At 51.1% G+C, this 22,682-nt stretch overlaps 1 protein-coding gene across 3 annotated transcripts; it reads left to right on the top strand.

Moving 5' to 3' along the window:
• Positions 1-99: 99 nt before the first annotated feature.
• Positions 100-21,467, top strand: LOC116939327 (ankyrin repeat and SOCS box protein 5-like). Of its 3 annotated transcripts, none has more exons than XM_032947548.2 (7): positions 100-884; positions 14,928-15,007; positions 15,406-15,513; positions 16,454-16,601; positions 18,828-18,962; positions 19,252-19,575; positions 20,285-21,467. In XM_032947548.2, the coding sequence occupies exons 1-7, from the start codon at positions 689-691 to the stop codon at positions 20,407-20,409; spliced, it is 1,116 nt and encodes a 371-aa protein (XP_032803439.1). In that variant the 5' UTR covers positions 100-688; the 3' UTR covers positions 20,410-21,467. The 3 variants fall into 3 exon arrangements, with proteins under 3 accessions (XP_032803439.1, XP_032803436.1, XP_032803437.1); XM_032947545.2 differs by having other exon boundaries at positions 18,828-18,990; XM_032947546.2 differs by lacking the exon at positions 100-884 and adding an exon at positions 11,350-11,795 and having other exon boundaries at positions 18,828-18,990.
• Positions 21,468-22,682: the final 1,215 nt, after the last annotated feature.

Raw genomic sequence — 22,682 nt, 5'->3', positions numbered from 1 at the left:
AGTGCCCCGCGTGTTTCCTGTGATCCTTTGTAAACATCCATATCCAAGAGTACGTCATGAATTATATCGCAGCGGAACAAACATCGCACGCAGTCTCAATGTATTCAAATATTCTGTACCCTCCCAAACCCTATTATTATTATCGCCCGCGCTCACATCAAACTCAATCCCTGTATATACATGGCCACTGTTGCTGTGTATTGAGAGTGAACGCCGTTGAACAAATCAATCTCGAGCTGTTTGCTGGTTCACCGGAAGGTAGGGGGAGAGCCGATGATGATACTCTCGCACACGGAGATGCCCTAAACGCGCCCTTCCAGAAATTCAAACCGCGTCTGTCTCCCGGGAGCCGTGAGCGCGCAGAGCCCAGCAGCACACCCCCCAATGCTGCCACACGAAAGGCGGCAGCAACAACCGGTGGAACAGATAGCGACGGCCGTGCGGACAGGCAAGGCAAGCCCAGCCAGCCCAGCTCACCCAAGTTCGCCTTTTCGCCCACCAGTCGGCTAGCCTACGAGCTCACTAGCCCACCAGCCCAGCCCAGCTAGCTAGGCTACTATACTACCAGCCAGTCGGCTCGCATCCAGACTACAAACAACATTGAACCGACCAGTACAGCAGCAGGCAGATAGTCGGCCTAAACTAGCCGGGCATCCAGCGAGCCGAAGTCAACACACTTGTAACAAGCATGTCGGCGGAATACGACAGCTTCTCGTTCGCTCGCAAGTTCGGAAACATCTACCTGAGCATCCTGGCGCTCTTTTGCTTCAAGCTGTGCGTGAAGCTGAGCCTGGCGCTGCTCAGCCACTTCTACATCGTGCGGGGAAACCGCAAGGAGGCGGCGCGCATCGCCAGCGAGTTCTACGGCATCGCCGAGCACAGCGGTACGGGCCAAGCGCGTCCGCGAACCCTCGGCTCAGTGGCGTTCGTAGTCGAGTGCGCAGGCGGTGCAACTGCGCCAGGGGCCGGGGTGGCCCAAGCGTACCGGGCTACCAAGAGGTGGGAATTGACCGAGAAAGGGGAGGGGGCTAAGTTCAAATGGGCAGCAGCGAGTCGGTGCCATCGCCTGTGCGCGCCACATCCATCGCTGCCCTGGCCCCCCCCCCACGTGAGGACGTGCAGAGCGGCGCGCTGGGGTCCCGGAGCCTCTCCGAGGCTCTGCCGCTGCTGCTGCCGCTGCTGCTGCTCCTGCTGTTGACTTCGGCAGCAGCGGCAGCAGCAGCAGGCAACGAGCGTGGCAGATTTGCCGGTTTATCCCGGGATGTTCCTGTTGCGCGTCGTCGCTTTAAGACGTGCTCTGTGTGTCTCGTGTTTGTTGCGGTAGCACCCGGCTCAAGAGCCGCACGGCTCACAGGGGGCCCGTACCTAATCAATGAAACTTGTGACCAAGATCCCAACCCCGCTCCTGCTCTCGTTGATTCCTCAAGGAGGGCGCCGCCTTGCGGAGCGTTGCCAGCGGCGGTGTGGAATTTAATCGATTTATCGATTTCAAATCGAAATCGCAATTTGAAACAATGCGATTAGCAAATCGCAAAGGCTGAGATTTAAATTTTGATTTAAAGCTTTCGTGACTGCAGTCATTCATATTCTTGGTTCTTTCGGTAAAGTCACGTTGAAGGGAAACAATAAAATATATATAAAACAATAAAATATATATAAAGCAATAAAATATATAATAAATAAATAAATAGATACGGACCGCCACTTCTTTCAAATGTTCTTGCCGTTCGTTTTCACACCTGATGATGACTGCTTGTGTTGCAGTCGAAACGTCGTGAGAATTTTATTGTTTTATATATTTTTTTATTGTTTCCCTTCAACGTGACTTTACTGAAAGAACCAAGAATATAGGCTGAGATTTGTTGCAATTTGAAAAGTCCTATTACTTATTGGAATTTGTATATTTTTATTCTTATAACTTTATTTATTTAACTTAATTGTTCTATGTTAGATTGTTCTATTTTTTTTAATAAATACATGTTGAAAGCAATTTATTTAAAGTTCTCATCCTTGCATTAGAACATATAGAGCAGTTCATATGTTGATGGTATCACGTGGTAATGCTCCATCGCATGATTTACATCTATTTTAAAACAACAAAAATCACGACGTTTCGGCCACAACACAATCGGCCTTCATCGGCGCTTGTGTTGTGGCCGAAACGTCGTGATTTTTGTTTTAATTTGTTACCTACGTGACTTTACCGAATAGAACCAAAGTATAGACTCCTGGGGGTGGAGATAGACACCTGGGTGTGGAGATAGACTCCTGATGGTGGATAGACTCCTGGGGGTGGAGATAGACTCCTGGGGGTAGATAGACTCCTGGGTGTGGAGATAGACTCCTGGGTGTGGACAGACTCCTGGGTGTGGAGATAGACTCCTGGGGGTGGAGATAGACTCCTGGGTGTGGACAGACTCCTGGGGGTGGAGATAGACTCCTGGGGCTGGTTAGACTCCTGGGGTTAGAGATAGACTCCTGGGGGTGGAGATAGACTCCTGGGGGTGGAGATAGACTCCTGGGGGTGGAGATAGACACCTGGGGGTGGAGATAGACTCCTGGGGGTGGAGATAGACTCCTGGGGGTGGAGATAGACACCTGGGGGTGGAGATAGACTCCTGGGGGTGGAGATAGACTCCTGGGGGTGGAGATAGACACCTGGGGGTGGAGATAGACACCTGGGGGTGGAGATAGACACCTGGGGGTGGAGATAGACTCCTGGGGGTAGAGATAGACTCATGGGGGTGGAGATAGACTCCTGGGTGTGGAGATAGACTCCTGGGTGTGGAGATAGACTCCTGGGGGTGGAGATAGACACCTGGGGGTGGAGATAGACTCCTGGGGGTGGAGATAGACACCTGGGTGTGGAGATAGACTCCTGGAGGTGGAGATAGACTCATGGGGGTAGATAGACTCCTTGGTGTGGATAGACTCCTGGGGCTGGTTAGACTCCTGGGGGTAGAGATAGACTCCTGGGGGTGGAGATAGACTCCTGGGGGTGGAGATAGACTCCTGGTGGTGGAGATAGACTCCTGGGGGTAGATAGACTCCTGAGGGTGGAGATAGACTCCTGGGGGTGGAGATAGACACCTGGGGGTGGAGATAGACTCCTGGGGGTGGAGATAGACACCTGGGGGTGGAGATAGACTCCTGGGGGTGGAGATAGACACCTGGGGGTGGATAGACTCCTGGGGCTGGTTAGACTCCTGGGGGTAGAGATAGACTCCTGGGGGTGGAGATAGACTCCTGGGGGTGGAGATAGACTCCTGGAGGTGGATAGACTCCTGGAGGTGGATAGACTCATGGGTGTGGATAGACTGAAGGGGGTGGATAGACTCCTGGTGGTGGAGATAGACTCCTGGGGCTGGTTAGACTCCTGGGGGTAGAGATAGACTCCTGGGGGTGGAGATAGACTCCTGGGGGTGGAGATAGACTCCTGGGTGTGGAGATAGACTCCTGGGGGTGGAGATAGACACCTGGGGGTGGAGATAGACTCCTGGGGGTGGAGATAGACACCTGGGTGTGGAGATAGACTCCTGGAGGTGGAGATAGACTCATGGGGGTAGATAGACTCCTTGGTGTGGAGATAGACTCCTGGGGGTGGAGATAGACTCCTGGGTGTAGACAGACTCCTGGGGGTGGATAGACTCCTGGGGCTGGTTAGACTCCTGGGGGTAGAGATAGACTCCTGGGGGTGGAGATAGACTCCTGGGGGTGGAGATAGACTCCTGGTGGTGGAGATAGACTCCTGGGGGTAGATAGACTCCTGAGGGTGGAGATAGACTCCTGGGGGTGGAGATAGACACCTGGGGGTGGAGATAGACTCCTGGGGGTGGAGATAGACACCTGGGGGTGGATAGACTCCTGGGGCTGGTTAGACTCCTGGGGGTAGAGATAGACTCCTGGGGGTGGAGATAGACTCCTGGGGGTGGAGATAGACTCCTGGAGGTGGATAGACTCCTGGAGGTGGATAGACTCATGGGTGTGGATAGACTGAAGGGGGTGGATAGACTCCTGGTGGTGGAGATAGACTCCTGGGTGTGGACAGACTCCTGGGGGTGGATAGACTCCTGGGGCTGGTTAGACTCCTGGGGGTAGAGATAGACTCCTGGGGGTGGAGATAGACTCCTGGGGGTGGAGATAGACTCCTGGGGGTGGAGATAGACTCCTGGGGGTAGATAGACTCCTGGGGGTGGAGATAGACTCCTGGGGGTGGAGATAGACACCTGGGGGTGGAGATAGACTCCTGGGGGTGGAGATAGACACCTGGGGGTGGATAGACTCGTGGGGCTGGTTAGACTCCTGGGGGTAGAGATAGACTCCTGGGGGTGGAGATAGACTCCTGGGGGTGGAGATAGACTCCTGGAGGTGGATAGACTCCTGGAGGTGGATATACTCATGGGTGTGGATAGACTGAAGGGGGTGGATAGACTCCTGGTGGTGGAGATATACTCCTGGGGGGGAGATAGACTCATGGGGGTGGATAGACTCCTGGGGGTGGATAGACTCCTGGGGGTGGATAGACTCCTGGGGGTGGAGATAGACTCCTGGGGGTGGAGATAGACTCCTGGGGTGGAGATAGACTCTTGGGGGTGGATAGACTCCTGGGGGTGGAGAGAGACTCCTGGGGTGGAGATAGACTCCTGGGTGTGGATAGACTCCTGGGGATGTATACACTCCTGGGTGGAAATAGACACCTGGGGGTGGAGATATACTCCTGGGGGTGGAGATAGACTCCTGGGGGTGGAGATAGACTCCTGGGGGTGGAGATAGACTCCTGGGGGTGGATAGACTCATGGGGGTGGAGATAGACTCCTGGGGGTGGAGATAGACTCCTGGGGTGGAGATAGACTCTTGGGGGTGGATAGACTCTTGGGGGTGGAGTTAGACTCCTGGGGTGGAGATAGACTCCTGGGTGTGGATAGACTCCTGGGGATGTATACACTCCTGGGTGGAAATAGACACCTCTGGGTGGAGATATACTCCTGGTGGGTGGAGATAGACTCCTGGGGGTGGAGATAGACTCCTGGGGGTGGATAGACTCATGGGGGTGGATAGACTCATGGGGGTGGATAGACTCATGGGGGCGGATAGACTCCTGGGCGTGGAGATAGACTCCTGGGGGTGGATATAGACTCCTGGGTGTAGATAGACTCCTGGGGGTGGAGATAGACTCCTGGGGGTGGATAGACTCCTGGGGGTGGATAGACTCCTGGGGGTGGGGATAGACTCCTAGAGGTGGAGATAGACTCCTAGGGGTGGAGATAGACTCCTGGGGGTGGATAGACTCCTGGGGGTGGATAGACTCCTGGGGGTGGAGATAGACTCATGGGGGTGGAGATAGGCTCATGGGGGTGGATAGACTCCTGGGTGTGGATAGACTCCTGGGTGTGGATAGACTCATGGGGGTGGAGATAGACTCCTGGGGTGGAGATAGACTCCTGGGGGTGGATAGACTCATGGGGGTGGAGATAGACTCATGGGGGTGGATAGACTCCTGGGGGTGGATAGACTCCTGGGTGTGGATAGACTCATGGGGGTGGAGATAGACACCTGGGGGTGGAGATATACTCCTGGGGGTGTTGATAGACTCCTGGGGGTGGATCGACTCCTGATGGTGGAGATAGACTCATGGGGGTGGATAGACCCATGGGGGTGGATAGACTCCTGGGGGTGGATCGACTCCTGATGGTGGAGATAGACTCATGGGGGTGGATAGACTCATGGGGGTGGATAGACTCCTGGGGGTGGACAGACTCCTGGGTGTGGATAGACTCCTGGGGGTGGAGATAGACTCATGGGGGTGGAGATAGACTCCTGGGGTGGATAGACTCCTGGGGGTGGATAGTCTCATGGGTGTGGATAGACTCCTGGGGGTGGATAGACTCATGGGGGTGGAGATAGACTCCTGGGTGTGGATAGACTCCTGGGGGTGGAGATAGACTCCTGGGTGTAGATAGACTGCTGGGGGTGGATAGACTCCTGGGGGCGTGGATAGACTCCTGGGGGTGGAGATAGACTCCTGGGTGTAGATAGACTGCTGGGGGTGGAGATAGACTCCTGAGGGTGGATAGACTCCTGGGGTGGGGATAGATTCCTGGGTGTAGATAGACTGCTGGGGGTGGAGATAGACTCCTGGGGGTGGATAGACTCCTGGGGTGGAGATAGACTCCTGGGGTGGAGATAGACTCCTGGGGGTGGATAGACTCCTGGGTGTGGATAGACTCCTGGGGGTGGAGATAGACTCCTGGGTGTGGATAGACTCCTGGGTGTGGATAGACTCCTCATGGTGGATAGACTCCTGGGGGTGGAGATAGACTCCTGGGGGTGGAGATAGACTCCTGGGGGTCGAGATAAACTCCTGGGGGTGGGGATAGACTCCTGGGGGTGGATAGACTCCTGGGGTGGATAGACTCCTTGGGGTGGATAGACTCCTGGGGGTGGGGATAGACTCCTGGGGGTGGATAGACTCCTGGGGGTGGATAGACTCCTGGGGGTGGAGATAGACTCCTGGGGTGGAGATAGACTCCTGGGTGTGGATAGACTCCTGGGGATGTATACACTCCTGGGTGGAGATAGACACCTGGGGGTGGAGATATACTCCTGGGGGTGGAGATATACTCCTGGGGGTGGAGATAGACTCCTGGGGGTGGAGATAGACTCCTGGGGTGGAGATAGACTCCTGGGTGTGGATAGACTCCTTGGGGTGGAGTTAGATTCCTGGGTGGAGATAGACACCTGGGGGTGGAGATATACTCCTGGGGGTGGAGATAGACTCCTGGGGGTGGAGATAGCCTCCTGGGGGTGGATAGACTCCTGGGGGTGGAGATAGACTCCTGGGGGTAGATAGACTCATGGGGGTGGATAGACTCCTTGGGGTGGAGATAGACTCCTGGGGGTGGAGATAGACTCCTGGGGGGTGGAGATAGACTCCTGGGGGTGGAGATAGACTCCTGGGGGTGGATAGACTCCTGGGGGTGGAGATAGACTCCTGGGGGTAGATAGACTCCTGGGGGTGGATAGACTCCTGGGGGTGGAGATAGACTCCTGGGGGTGGAGATAGACTCCTGGAGGTGGAGATAGACTCCTGGGGTTGGAGATAGACTCCTGGGCGTGGAGATAGACTCCTGGGGGTGGAGATAGACTCCTGGGGGTGGAGATAGACTCCTGGGGGTGGATAGACTCCTGGGTGTGGATAGACTCCTGGCGGTGGAGATAGACTCCTGGCGGTGGAGGGTCGGCGGTCGGGAGCCTTCGTTCGGCGCTTCTGCAGAGCCGCCTGGCTGGCGAATTTGGCTGTGCGGATTGACCCGCACGTGTGAGCCGGCAGTGGACTAAGGCGCCGCTGGAGGGGGTGGATGCACGGACGATGTTGCGGTCGGGGTTATGCGGGCTCCCTCCACACTGCGAGGCCGTGCGCACGTGTCTCTCACGTCGTGGAGAGCGCTCGCCTAAATGGTTCTCACTCGCGGTGAACACCTGTGGAGCATAACTGAACCGGTACAGGGTCTGCCCGAGGTCGACTCTCAGCCTTAAATGAGTAATCCTTCCCGGTGCACTGTGTAAAGCGCTACCCACCCCGCCGTTCTTCATAGGTGTCTCCAACAGCATGAAAAGTCTATACGGGGTGACTTTCGTCTTAAGTCTCTCGGTGCGACTGAAGACGCCGCCTATCCCACCATTCGTGCTACTATAACGATGCATAACAGTGGCTTCCATATGAAGAGGCTGGCTCCTGCCACATGAATGTGAAATGTGGTCGGTGCCCGCAAGTCATCGGAATTCGTAAGCGATCAGAGAGCCCAGCAAGTGGCACTAGAACGTGAGACACGGTCTCAACAACTGGATTCATGTCTCACACCGATGGTTCTGGTAGACTAAATTGGGACGCTATTTTAAATGTTGGCGGTATTTCTCGAGTGAGTGAACGTGTGTGGTTATCTCGTGTTATTTCAATTAATCTCGCTTAAGGTTTGGTACTCAACCGTGACACAGCAATAGCGGCCAATTGCCGCTGTTCTCACTTGAGCCTATAACGGACACGAGCAGACGGCAGCTGTAACGCGCGCACACGTGGTGGCTCTGCTGCCGCTTAATTTAGCGACTTGAGAGATGATAGGAGGAAACGTGACCGAGCTATACGATTTGTTTCCATTCCCCCCCCGCCCCCCATACCTGATCTATATCACCTGGAAGCATTATCAGTGGCAGCGTCGTTTCTTTGAGACGTGCTTCTTCAGCACGGTATCGTGTGTCGATACCGTGCACGTAAACCGGTCGGCTCATCCAATTATCTTCCCGCGGCAAATGAAGTACGTGCCACATTGTGAACATCCAAATCGTGATCGCGCAGCGTGTAGCTTGGCCACCACTCATAGGGATGTGGCGTGGAAATTCCACCACTGATTTAGGATGGACACCGGAGATCAGCGCTGCCCGACGTCCGCGTGCGCAATGGACACGCTGACGAATGTTCCTATACGTGAGCGTGTGGGTAAATCTGACACCGATTTTGCACTAACTCGCATCCCTGCCACTCCATAAGCCCGTCTGTCTCTCACGCAGAGGAGGTAGTTGTGTTGCTATGGGGGGGGGGGTGGGGGCAACGGAGACAGTATCGTATCGTGTAGTCTTGGCGATGCTTGCGAGTGTAAGTTGGCATACGTGTACAGGACTCATGGACATGTAATCGTACCAGCCCCTTTTTGTCAGCCCAACTGCTTGACGAAGGGTCTCCTGACACCGTGCGGTTCGTGGGGGTTACTTGGCCAAACTTCGCCACGTGGATTGCAGTGCACTAACCAGAGCATACACACGCGATGGCGAGGATGGAGTTTGCGCACGGCTTTGTACACCTCAAGTACGTGCGCAGTCTGTCTCGCTACACGCACGCGTGGCTCGTTGACAGTGGAGCAGCAGCTGGTGAGTGCCAGTGTGTGTCCTGCTTTGTGTGTGTACGTGTCCACGGGGTGTTTATGTGCCACGTGTGTTGTGAGCTGGATCGTGGGGGCGTTCTTAATTTAGCGCTGTACTCTCTGAGCTAAACTTAGCCGCGAACGAGGGGGTGGCAGCCTTGGGGGCGAGTGACCCCCCCCCCCCTTGCAGTATTATTAGAGGAAGAATCTCTTGCCAAGAATCGATTCCGGAATCAATCTCTTAAAGCAAATCGGCGAATGCCAACAGCAGCGTTCGATTTGTCTCGAGGTGACGCCACTTCCTAAGCGATGGATATAGACGCCACGGAGCTCATTTTAGAGCAGACCCTGTTGCGGCTCTTACGCAACAATGCCTCTGCGTAGACCACAGTGCGAGTACCACGTGTCGCGTTTACGCTTCGAAGGCTTCGCCATCACGTGATGTAGCCACATTTTTGTGACGTCTTCGGAGACAAGCTGACTTTTCAAAGTTATCGATATATTTTTTGTTGTTGTGGGAATGTGTCCAACAGCAGTGGTACAATATATGTATACGCCGTGAATGCACACTTTTAGACGATTAAACGAGTCTGGTCAGCAGTGGAAGATGTCCTGATTCGGTCACATGAGGTGATGAACTAATTTGAGGACACAGCAAGGAATGTCACAATGTTAGCAACGATATTGGAAGGCAGTATTCACTTCGTATGTTGAAAGTGTGTAAACATGAAAGTCACGCATCTTAAGTCCGAAGAGAATGTTCACCCCGAAGCGTGATAGGGCTTAATAAAGATCACATGGAGCGAGATGCCGGAGTGAGATGGAGGAGCGAGATGGGAGTGAGATGCAGGGGTGAGACTGAGATGGTGGAGGAGAGAGATGGTGGAGGAGTGAGACGGACGATCGAGCTGGTGAAGCGACATGGAGGAGTTAGATGGAGTGAGATTGAGTGAGACGCAGGAGCGAGACGGAGGAGTGAGGTGGAGGAGCGAGATGGTGGAGGAGAGAGATGGTGGAGGAGCGAGATGGTGGAGGAGAGAGATGGTGGTGGAGCGAGATGGTGGAGGAGAGAGGTGGTGGTGGAGCAAGATGGTGGAGGAGAGAGATTGTGGTGGAGCGAGATGGAGGAGGAGAGAGATGGTGGTGGAGCGAGATGGTGGAGGAGCCAGATGGAGGAGTATGATGGCAGAGGAGAGAGATGGTGGAGTGAGATGGTGGAGGAGTGAGATGGTGGAGGAGTGAGATGGTGGAGGAGAGAGATGGTGGAGGAGTGAGATGGTGGAGGAGTGAGATGGTGGAGGAGAGAGATGGTGGAGGAGTGAGATGGTGGAGGAGAGAGATGGCGGAGGAGCGAGATGGCGGAGGATTGAGATGGTGGTGGAGCGAGATGGAGGAGGAGAGAGATGGTGGAGGAGTGAGATGGTGGAGGGGAGAGATGGTAGAAGATTGAGATGGTGGTGGAGCGAGATGGTGGAGGAGAGAGATGGTGGAGGAGAGAGATGGCGGAGGAGAGAGAGGGCGGAGGAGAGAGATGGTGGAGGAGTGAGATGGTGGAGGAGAGAGATGGCAGAGGAGCGAGATGGTGGAGGATTGAGATGGTGGTGGAGCGAGATGGAGGAGGAGAGAGATGGTGGAGGAGTGAGATGGTGGAGGAGAGAGATGGTGGAGGAGTGAGATGGTGGAGGAGAGAGATGGTGGAGGAGTATGATGGTGGAGGAGAGAGATGGTGGAGGAGAGAGATGGCGGAGGAGAGAGATGGTGGAGGATTGAGATGGTGGAGGAGTGAGATGGTGGAGGAGTGAGATGGTGGAGGAGAGAGATGGTGGAGGAGAGAGATGGTGGAGGAGTGGGATGGCGGAGGAGAGAGATGGTGGAGGAGAGAGATGGTGGAGGAGTGAGATGGTGGAGGAGTGAGATGGTGGAGGAGAGAGATGGTGAAGGAGAGAGATGGTGGAGGAGTGAGATGGTGGAGGAGAGAGAAGGTGGAGGAGAGAGATGGTGGAGGAGTGAGATGGTGGAGGAGAGAGATGGTGGAGGAGAGAGATGGTGGAGGAGTGAGATGGTGGAGGAGTGAGATGGTGGAGGAGTGAGATGGTGGAGGAGTGAGATGGTAGAGGAGTGAGATGGTGGAGGAGTGAGATGGTGGAGGAGAGAGATGGTGGAGGAGAGAGATGGTGGAGGAGAGATGGTGGAGGAGAGAGATGGTGGAGGAGAGAGATGGTGGAGGAGTGAGATGATGCAGGAGAGAGATGGTGGAGGAGTGAGATGGTGGAGGAGTGAGATGGTGGAGGAGTGAGATGGTGGAGGAGAGAGATGGTGGAGAGAGATGGTGGAGGAGAGAGATGGTGGAGGAGTGAGATGATGCAGGAGAGAGATGGTGGAGGAGAGAGATGGTGGAGGAGAGAGATGGTGGAGGAGAGAGATGGTGGAGGAGTGAGATGGTGGAGGAGTGAGATGGAGTGAGATGGTGAAGGAGCGAGATGATGCAGGAGAGAGATGGTGGAGGAGTGAGATGGTGGAGGAGCGGTGCGCATCCATCTGCCGCACCCTCCTCCTCTCGCGGGATATATTTGGGAGCTCGATCACAAACCTCTGCCACTCTGGAATCGATGCTGGGCAGAATCGTCCGAGAATTCGCGGGGATCGATTCCCGGCGTGAGCCTCACGCACGTGCGTCCATCGCGACGTCGATCACGAGGACGACGACGTCGTCGAGTGATTGAGGAGTTGTATGGAGGCGCAGTGAGATGGAAGAGTGGGACCTGTCACGTAAGCGCCGCACAGCGGGGGCCGGCGAGGCGGAGGAGGAGGAGGCGGAGGCGGCGGCGGTGCCACCCAAGCGGCGGCGCGACGCGGGGTGGGCGGTACTCACGTGCCAAGGTGCGCGCGCGCCGCGTGTCGCGCGCGAGTGAATTTGAGAGCGGTGGCGCGGCGGTTAGCGCGCAGGCGCCACGAACCCCGGCCCGGCCATGAGTTCGATTCCCGCTCACGGTCAACAGCGGTCGTGGGTCCTCCCCCCGAGGTAGACTCGGCCTCAATGAGGGAGACAAAGGTGGCCGGGTGTGGTGCTGGCTACCCACCTGGTGTGCCGTGTTGGCCTTCATAGAGGCCCGCAAACAGCACTTGCCCCGACAGTCTGTTCAAGGCCACACGTGTGCGTGTGTGGCTCATGTCGACTTTATTCCTTGCACCACCCGGCTGGAATGGGTGTTTGAACATCTTAACAGCTGTTTTATTGCCATAAAGGGTCAAATCCTTTTCTTATGTTGCATTATTTCATACTGGAAAAAAGGTCTCATTAATTGTGAGTATTGTACCTTGAAATCTTTATTAATCCTGTCACTGTGAGACTGTCTTCCTCTAAGCCAAGTACACGGTGCAACTAAAATAATTTGTAGAGAGTTATAACCTACATATTATTGTATACCGATTAAAAACATCCAGTAGCTATCTCAGTAAGAGAGAAAGGAGTTCGGAGAAAGGAGGGGGCCCACAGTCGTATCTTGCATAGCCCCCCAGTTTAGATCGGGAGTTACGCCCCTGCACTCACATTTAATATAATTTACATTGCCATGTAACTTTATACATTCGCATGCAAATATTTTCTGCATTGAAGGTCTCACTATCGACCACATGGCAATGCACTGACCGTCCAATGGACACTGGTTGTCTGCAGATTACGTTTGCCAAAGTGCAGTCATTCCAGCCGGGTGGTGAGCGTCACAAGAGTGCTCGACTCACAATCAAGAGGTTACAAGTCCTAATCCCAGTCTGGTGGCAACTCATTCTATCCCTCATCCAAAAATAACAAAATTGAGTATCGCTTTGCAGCAAGTGATCAGTGGTTGTAATGTGGATGGGATGATCCCTGCCATATGAATGTGGAATTTCAATACCACCACACCCTCATTTGAGCATGGGAATTCTTTGACTCGTTCAAATTATTTGCACAGACAGCTGCAAATTTTAAGGACATGCACGTGTCTCAGTTGATCTGACAAACTGCAGTGAGGAAGCATGAGGACTTGAGTTTGAAAAGCTCTTGTCTTCAACCTGAGATGCTTCTGGACAAACCAGACATTGCTGGTGAGTGGGATATCTTTGATGAATTTGACAAAGCCGCTTGTGTAATGTCTGAAATGTAGACGAATCTAAGCAGGCATCAGCTCCAAGCCCGTGACAATAAGTGTGAGTGAGCACCAGCTGTTTGCTCCAGAATGGGGCTGGCATCTCATGTTGTTCAAGTTGGCTGGGGGCATGTGAGTGGGTGTGTGTCTGGGGTTGTGCTTCAGTCTTTGACCTTTATTCCTGGACGCGCACATCACCATTGTCAATTGATATCTCAACCTGTGTCTCCCATACGGATGACTCAACCTAAAATTAGTGTCTGGTGTGTAACCTTGAGCGGTGAGGACGCAGTGTCATGCTGGGGGTATTTATTTACTTACGTGATTATTAAAGGTTTTCTGGTGAGTACAATGCATAAACATGATGCTAAATAGTGGCGCAATAATATAATCAGTGGGTAGCAAAAGTTGAAGTAGAGTCATCAGACCTTTAATGAGCTGTTCCTTCTTTAATGTCTTACATTTCTGTTGTATGTATGTTATTTTGCACCTTACGTAGCCAATCATGCTTATTAGAGGTACGCAGCCAGCATCCTTTCCTGTTCTTTCAACGTAGCCATCCCAAATAGTATTTTCCTGGCCGTATCTCAGCTTTTTCGGGGTTTAAAAACGCATGCAAATGGAACCACCCTGGCAATATCTTAAGTCAAGCTATCCTGGACAAATTACCACACAAAATTTACACAATTGAGGGTGGAAACGATAGTTGGCATGTCGATAATAACCACGAAAACCTCGTATATTTGTACAAATCCAACTATTCATAAAAAAGGTTTTTGGGTTAGATCGCATTATTATGAATGTGTCGTAACCCTCTACCACCCGACACGGCCAAACAGTAAAAAAGTGTCACGTTGACAAAGACAAATAGTTCACTACTTTAGCCCACCGGTATGTTGAAGAGTGAATCCACAACATTTACAATTTTTGAGTACGATGTTTCGCTGGTAGTTACATCCAGGATCATCAGGCAATTCGCCAGAATGGTGAAGCCCTCACTTGCTGATGATGTCACCCTGCTGCTCTATTTAAGACCGGGAGCAAGTGAGGGTTTCACCATTCTGGCGAATTGCCCAATGATGCTGGATGTAATTACCAGCGAAACGTCGTACTCAAAAAATTGTAAATGTTGTGGATTCACCCTTACACACCGGTGGGCTAAAGTAGTGAACTATTTGTCTTTTGACGTGACACATTTTTTACTGTTTGGCCGTGTCGAGTGGTGGAGGGTTATGACACATTTATAAATAACACGATCTAACCCAAAAACCTTTATTGTGAATAATATTGGTCGCGAAAGCCTACGTGTTAAATCCAACTATACTGGACCCACAATGATTTTTCAGGCAGTAGTAGGATTTTAAAGCATTTAAATATCAAAAGAACACTCGGCTAGTTATATGTCAGCGAATGTTTTTCAAAAATCCTATTTGTCAAGGTTATAAAATGCATACATTGGTAGTGCTGTTAACTTTTTGTTTTATCAATTACAGCCTGGAAGCCACTACCGATGTACATATGCATCCTCCTACTCTGAGAATAATGTGAATAGATGAGGTGGGTATGTATGTAATACCTCCATATTGTGGTACAGCAATCGTTTGTGGTGGCCTAGTGGTGCACTCACTGCTCAATGAACCCAGCAACCCGAGTTAGATTTACAGCCACGACTAACATCAGTAGCAAGCCATATCTGAACCAGTCCTGGGCCCATCCCATCACCAACCCACACTGGCCCACATGGTGAATTATGGTCCAGAGACCGCAATGACCGACGTGGCATGGGGGAGGCCTTCCTCCAGCTGTGGAATTACAAAGGGGCCGTAGTTTATATATCTTTGCGTGCGTGTCCTTGCGTGCACGTTGCTGTGTGTGCGTGCGTTAGGATCGTGGGCCGACCGGAGCCTGCAGCATGAAGCTGCGAGCCAGGGACGTCTTCTCTCACTCAAAACGTACATCGCACAAGTAAGTAAGCGTGCAGATCCGCAAATAAATACACGAGAAAAAAACATAAGGAAACAACTTAAAACTACGCACGAAAGCATACGACCTGCACGATTGTGAATTTCAAAAGCCAATCACGGATAGTTTTAGACGCTGGTCTTATAAGGTGAAATATATATTTCATCTAAAGTTGACGTTCTCAGTCACTTGACACAATCATTATTCTCTGGCAAAGACTCGAATGCAGGGCGCCAGGATTGTAGCACAATGCGCCGACCACGAAACCACCACTGCTGGCATTACACTACCATCCCGCTCTATATAAACGCACACGTTTATACGCGTGCATGTACACACACCTACTGCGGTAATAATGTGCTATTTTTATGGTACGCTTCACATTGACGTGTCATTGGCAGGGCTGCAACGTGAATGCGTTGACGATAGACCAGGTGACTCCACTGCACGAGGCGTGTCTTGGGGGGCATGTGTCCTGTGCTCGAGCCCTCATCCAAGCGGGGGCCATGGTATTACACCCACGCACACACACACACATGGCACCATGCGCGCACACACACAGGCACCCACACACACACGGCATGCACAAACACGGCACCCATGCACACGGCACCCATGCACGCACACGGCACCCACGCACACACACGGCACCCATGCACACACACGGCACGCGCACACACACACGCACGGCACGCGCACACACACACGCACGGCACGCGCACACACACGGCCACCTGACACCGCTTTTGGCGGGAAAATCATAAACATGACGTGATATAAGTGACATTTCCTCTGACATCATACTTTAGAATCAAGTACTTTTTTCCCACGTCATTTGAACTTTCATATCTAGGTAGGATTTTCAGATTTTATTTTGCATGGATATGAAATTTGGGAATACATCCCTAAGACGGGGATATGTCAAGCGTGATGCACAGGTACATAGTGTACCAATACAATTTCTAGGTATGTCACAATTCATCGACTAAATTCATTGCGAGATGTGCATTGATCATCGAGTTTAAACGGTGATTTACTTTCCAACATATACACGTGAATGTACCTTTAGGCTAATATAATGGGAATGGCAGACAAACGAGGCAAACAATACAACTGAGACACATTGCAAACGAGATTCCCACGTCGAAGAAAAAAATAAGAATCTAAAAACGTATCAGAGAAGGTTTGAATATTTATGAGCGTCCACCTATGTGAGTACAGTAGAAAACCCTCTTAATGACGGTAATTGTTTACACGAAACCGGTCAAATGAATACCTTGTATGGTGTATAAGCATCACCACTGGGGAGACAAAGGCGGCCGGGCGTGGAGCTGGCCACCCACCCCCTCGTGTGCCATTCCGGCCTTTATAGGTGCTACTCGTGAACAGCACTTGTCCCAAGAAGTCTGCTTCAGGCCATACTGGGGGATCTTTGTCTTTTGTGGCCAGGTCAATGCTATGACGATAGACGGTGTGACCCCGCTGGTGAATGCGTGCGTGCGCGGGAGCCCTGCGTGCGTGAAGCTGCTCCTGGAGAGCGGCGCAACCCTCTACTGCGCCGCACACACCACCCCGCTGCACGAGGCGGCCGCTCGTGGTGGGTGCGCACCGCTCCCCGCACGCTGCACCGTCCCGTCAACTTGAACTCCCCTCTCTGCCCGTAGAACCATCCACTGGGCCCTTGTTGATTTTAATGGTTCTCTTGGTTAAATCTGCAAAAGACTGTTTTTCATCATCATCATCTTGATGCTGGTTTTAAAAGGGTCCCATAGATATAGCTGCTCAACCCAAGCTATTAATGCTTTGATGTTTGCATTGTCTTTGTGCTGTTCGACCTTTGGCATTCTTTGGTCTAAAACTGGTGCGAAAAGGCCATAAAAGAGGCTGTCTCTGGCGTAGGCCATTTCGTTTCAAGGACAATGCATATGTGATCAAAGCATGTTGTTTGCATGTTTAACCACACGTGCGTGGTGAATGCAGACTTGATGCCTTGTGATGGTTGTCTGTTTGGTGTTGGAACATCTTCACGCCTCCTGTAATCTTTCTTTATTCATCATATTGATGCTGGCAAAAGCAGCCTCCCATGGATACTTGATGTGCTTGTTGTCCCCAAAAGAGAAAATAACCAAAGCCTTAAAGCTCCTCATACGTCCTCTTTTAGATCCCCAGGTTTAATTTGGTGTGCGGAAACAAGGCATTATCGGTGGCTGCTGCCTCGTGGAATGCTATATCATCGCATTATATTTGGGAATTCAGTCATTGCTGATCATGAGAAACCTCCGTTCACTCCTGAAACTCAAGTTTATCAAATGATCGGCAGAGAGGCGTGAGCCGGGTCTGTATGTGATTGCTTTCTTAAATTATATATTTTTTCCCTGTTATTTTTGTTCCTAAAAAAATGTAATCCTGCTTTTTTGTGTACGTTTTCCACTGGTTCCCTATTCCTGTATCATGTGAAGTACGTACTGGTGCTTGCTCTTTGTACCTCGACCTATGTAGCCATGATTGTAACGAACACCTGTACTGTATAACATCTGCATTGTCGCAGGATGCCCTTGAAGGAGCCAAACACTCATTGGTCCCTTCCTGCTGAAATGAATAAAGTCAATCTACACTACACCCACGCCACCCCACCCTGCGTGCCGCACCGTCACATCGTCCTGCACACCACAGCCGACCACACCACGTGCACCATCACCACCCTGTGCCGCTCCATTCTACAGACCACACCCCGCATACCATGAAACCACACCATGATACATCGCATACACCGTCACACCATACTACACACAACATCTTGCTTACCATGAATCCACAACATACTATGCTCCTCACTCCGCACACCATGAAACCGCACCCGAATACATCAGTCACACCACCCCACCCTTGCACGCACAGTCACACCATCCCACATCACGCAACGCAGACTTCCATTGGTGACAAGCACAACCCGCACAACGCATGGCAGGAGTTTCACAGCTATGAAGAAAACGAGTTCCTCATCATATCTGTGAATTTGTTACAGTCTCAACATTTCCCCACACCTAGGATTAGCACGGTTGGCTATGTAAGATGCGAAAGAAATTCCACATACATTTCATAAGTGACTTTTAATTTCAAGAAAATTCTCCATGGCAACAGACTATTGCTCATGCCACACCAGCTGTCATTTTTAGCTGCATGGTGGAGACACCACCAAGAGTGCCAGTGCCCGACATAATGCCCCAAGGGGTGTCGTTGAGTGGCACAAACTTTCTGACAGGAGACGCAGGTGTTGTGGGTTTTCAGGGTAGGGTGTTTGGTGACCACATCGCACGTCTATTTCCCTCTTGCTGTGTTCTCGATGGGTCTTGCTTTGTTCCGGTTCTTGTTGTGTTGATCATCCTGTTGGCGGCCAGTGTCATCAGCTGCCCGGTCATCGTAAGCCTGCTCATCGCACTCTTTAACAGTCCTCCCACCGTCCCAAATTTAGATGCCATTTGCACACACAAATATCTCTAATTTAGGCCAATAAAGTGTCAGAAACTGCTGTTAGTGGGCACCTAATAAGCCAACATTGTACACAAAGGGATGGTGTTGCCAACTCAGCTGTTGTCGATTGCTCATACACAGCGCCAGATCCTCATCTTTACTGAGTTGACCTAGCTAAGACGAGATGAGATGTTGATAGCACGTGCCACCGACGTTGTACGTTGTCGCTAATAGACTAGCCCGCGTCATTGGGATGATGGTTCAGTACCGAAACCACTATACCACCATTCCCCCACTGCAATAGACCTCTCCAGTAACTCCACCCCCAATCCCCTACCCTCCTCTCATCCAGGTCACGTGGACGTGCTGGAGACACTGCTCGAGTTTGGGGCAAACATCGACGTGGAGCTGCCCCACACGGGGACGGCATTGTATGCAGCGAGCCTGCACGGCCGCGATGCCTGTGTGCGGGCTCTGTTACGTGCAGGTGCGGGAAAAAACGCACAGTTCTGTCTGTAAGGATTCACTTTTTTTTTACTCCTGAATACCGAAGCATCTTAAAGCATATTCTTTGGTTCTTTCGGTAAAGTCACGTAGAATGAGAATAAAATAATAAATTGATAAAAATAAAATAACGCAATAATATTCTCACGACGTTTCTGGCTCGGCTCGGCAAACTGCCAGCGGAAAACCACCGGTTACCGGTGAGGTTCCCATATCTAGGCACGGCTCGGATACGCCGATGGAAAAATGGGCATCTCGTCGTCCGTGTGCAGGCGCGGACGTCAACAAGGGGTGTTTCCGCACCACTCCGCTGCACGTGGCATCGCGCGCGATGCACGGCGGCACAATGGATGTGCACGGCAGGGTGCGCGCTGTGCTGGGCCTGCGCGGCCCGCTGGGCGCGTACGACGAGGGGGGCGGCAACGGCGCGCACGGCAGCGCCTACTGCACCGCGCACGGCCTGCGCCTGGTCGGGCTGCTCCTCGAGTTCGGGGCCGACGTCAACGTTCGGGACGCGGACGGCAAGCGGGCGGTGGATTACGCGCACCATGCACACCCCGAGTGCACGCTGCAACAGTTGCTGCAGTCGCACGAAGGTGCGTAGTGCTGCAGCACGCGCCGCCATCGGCATGTGTATGCCGAGGTGCGTTGTCATAATAATGAGACTGCCGGGGATTTAATCACGAATCGCAAAGTGCCTTTTGGCATTATCATATTATGTCAACTAATTATAAGCAGTAATTTAGGTAGAAGAGAGGTAATGCTCCTCAAACTGCACGGTGTCGGACGGATTCGGATGACATGAATATTTAATCCATGCTGGGATGGTGATGGTGTATGCGTCAAACCACTTATTCTATAAGCCATATTTTTTGAAGGTAGATAATTACCATCAATGTACCATTAGCATGATTTTAACATTTTTACCAAGGTTGTTTAATTTGTGGAACTGCCAACTGGGGAGGCATGGACGCATATATGCCAGATGAGCTTATATGCTGAGAAATAGATAAGCAAGGTCTCCTTCATATACGCATTCTGGAAGTGCCTAATTTCAGTGGCATTAATTTGGTACAAGCAAACTTTGGACCAGTTTCAACATAAGTGTCTCTTCAGCAACCAGGCTTTCTTGAATGGATGCTGGTGAAGTCCCAAGTGTTTGTAGGTAAGCACCCTCAAAGATAAGGAAGGCGTCTATACAATGAGTCACATCCTGGCCATTTTGATGTTCAGTCCAAAGAGCACTCGCTACCGACACGTGGTTTTCTAAATTGTTGTCTTTTTTCCATGTGCCTGTGCGTGCAGATCCCCAGTCTCTCACGCAGATATGCAGACTGGCGATACGAAAGAAGCTTGGTCGAGCGCGACTGCACATGATATCTTGTCTACCCCTGCCCAGAATCATCACCAACTACTTGCAGTACCGCTAGGCTTGTACGAACACTTGCGTGTGTTTGTACTTGCTGTTGCACTAAAAACATAAAAGTGTCTGCTTTAAAACGAGGCTAAATGTCACAAGCATGTACTTAATACTCACCCAGCTCACTTGCTTGTGCCAATTTGGCAGTGTTGCGTTGCGTCTTCAAAGTTAATGTGTGCATATGCCGAATCCACTGAGCGGATTGTGGCTGTCAGGTAGGGGAAGTTGCCAACACTGTTGACGTTGCAGAACATTACATGTGCAAGCTGTTGATTGTAATGTGGAGGCAATGTATAATATGAACCCGTCAGCATCTAACAAGTTACATGGATTTCATGGAATGGAAAACCTGAAAAAGGGTTTTTACCTCTTCAGGCAAAATCCCCAAAGGTTTACGGATGTAGACTGCACCTTGGTCATGGAAAGGTCACTTCCCAAAGCTCGTGCACTACACTAATTAGCAACTCGTTTTATTAACACGTAGGGTTTCGCAGACAGTGTTATGATTCATATATTTTTGTTATGCAGGCTACAATGATTTGGTGAAATCGTTAAGACCCTCCACCGAACTAACAGCCAAATTAATTGTCACGTGTACAATAATTTACCGCATAAATGGCTTTTGTTTCAGCTCACGGGTAAGTTAAAGAACAGTCCTCACAACCAAATAGCAATTAACTGTTTCATTTGAAACTCCACCAATCAGATCAAGATCAAGGAAGAGTGAACAACAATCAAGTAAGTCGTTTTGACTTGCCGATTCTGACTTCCTGGATTGCGGTGTGAAATGATAAACCTGTTTGCGAGGATTGTTTTTTCAACTTGCAGTGAGCTGAAACAATAGATGGCGCGTTAAACACTGGTACACGTGACACATTTTATGGCGGCGTCGGATGGTGGAGGATCTCAACGACATTTTGGTCGGATCATTACGTGGCCTAACCAAAAATAAATTATGAATCCGGTTTTCATTTTTGTACCTTTTCCAGCCATGTACAGAAATATGGACTTTGTTGCCGTTATTGACTTGTTTAAATTTGTATAATAAATATACCTATGTATAACTGACACGATTGTGAAGTCAATGCAACCAACTGTCGGAATGGCAAAGGATTAATCTTGCAGTGAATATAACGTGCAGCAGTGGTGCCTCATAGCTCCAAAACTAAACATTCGCTTTTCCTGTTTCTGGGGGCACCTCAATGTGTAGGACAGCGGGAAAATGGAGTTGTGAATGTGCAGCCCTAAAATTGCGAGCGAATGCCACTGCTGGCTGAAGGGTTGACACTTGAGCAAGCTCTGGAGAGCCCCTCTGGAACATAGTTCAGACTACTCTTTTCACGTGGTTTATAAAGTGATGGGAGTAGCCGCACTTTACCATAGCACACGAAACCTACTGATCGACTATGGTGTATCCATTTTTACTGCTGGGTGGACAGCGGCGGTGGGATTTAAGAAAACCCGATCTATTCAACTGTTGGACTGAGTGAAATAATTATCGAACCAGCAGCCGGTTCAGTGGGCTTGACATGATACCACGGCAACATCCCATGCAGTCGTAATTAAGTTATGTTATGCCCTTGCTTTGCAGAGTTTGTAGAACTGGCCTTTTAATACAATTTACTTTGCCAAAACTTGGCCAAGTCCATATGTATTGTTGTAAAATGTTGACTGCAATACACACATACTCTATCGTCTATATGGTGGTCTCGAGTAGCTATCATTTGCTCCTGGTCTGCCATCTCAGTCTTATACACCTTAGAATGGGTGGCAAAGACCTACCCAACAATCTTGTCATATTGGTATGCAACCGATACACCGTGCTAGAAAATGGGTTAGTCCTCTCCCTGCAATGTCCCCCTTGCAGGCAGGTTCTACTCAGTTAATCCAGTGTATTGCCAGTGGTGACCACACACTAGGGTGACATTACATGATTCTGCAGGCTACACAGAGCCCGTCGGAATCTCGTGGGCATGGATACGAGTGAATAAAACAAACAGCAACGGACAAGAACGTAAATGACGGCACATGAAGCGATCCTTGTGTGCCATCTCAACACTGCTTGTTCTCCGGCATGTTCTCTCCTTTGGCTGTCATGTCATTCTCGTCTATCAGCCAAAATAATGCAGCTTCAGCAAAGCCATTGTGAGAAACTTCCAGTGGATTGGTACAAGTTGGTTTTGAGGGCTATTTTCTGACTTTGGGAAACAATTTAAACAGAGCATGACTATGGAACGGCGAGCTAAGATTAGCTCCAGTTCAAACTATCTTTAGAAGTCTCCC

The sequence above is a fragment of the Petromyzon marinus genome, chromosome 6 (assembly GCF_048934315.1).
Source record: "Petromyzon marinus isolate PM22_M1 ecotype Great Lakes invasive population chromosome 6, UKy_Petmar_22M1.pri1.0, whole genome shotgun sequence".
Classification (NCBI taxonomy): domain Eukaryota; kingdom Metazoa; phylum Chordata; class Hyperoartia; order Petromyzontiformes; family Petromyzontidae; genus Petromyzon; species Petromyzon marinus.
The sequence above is the reverse complement of the archived record's forward strand: the minus strand, read 5'-3'. Positions and strand labels throughout refer to the sequence as shown.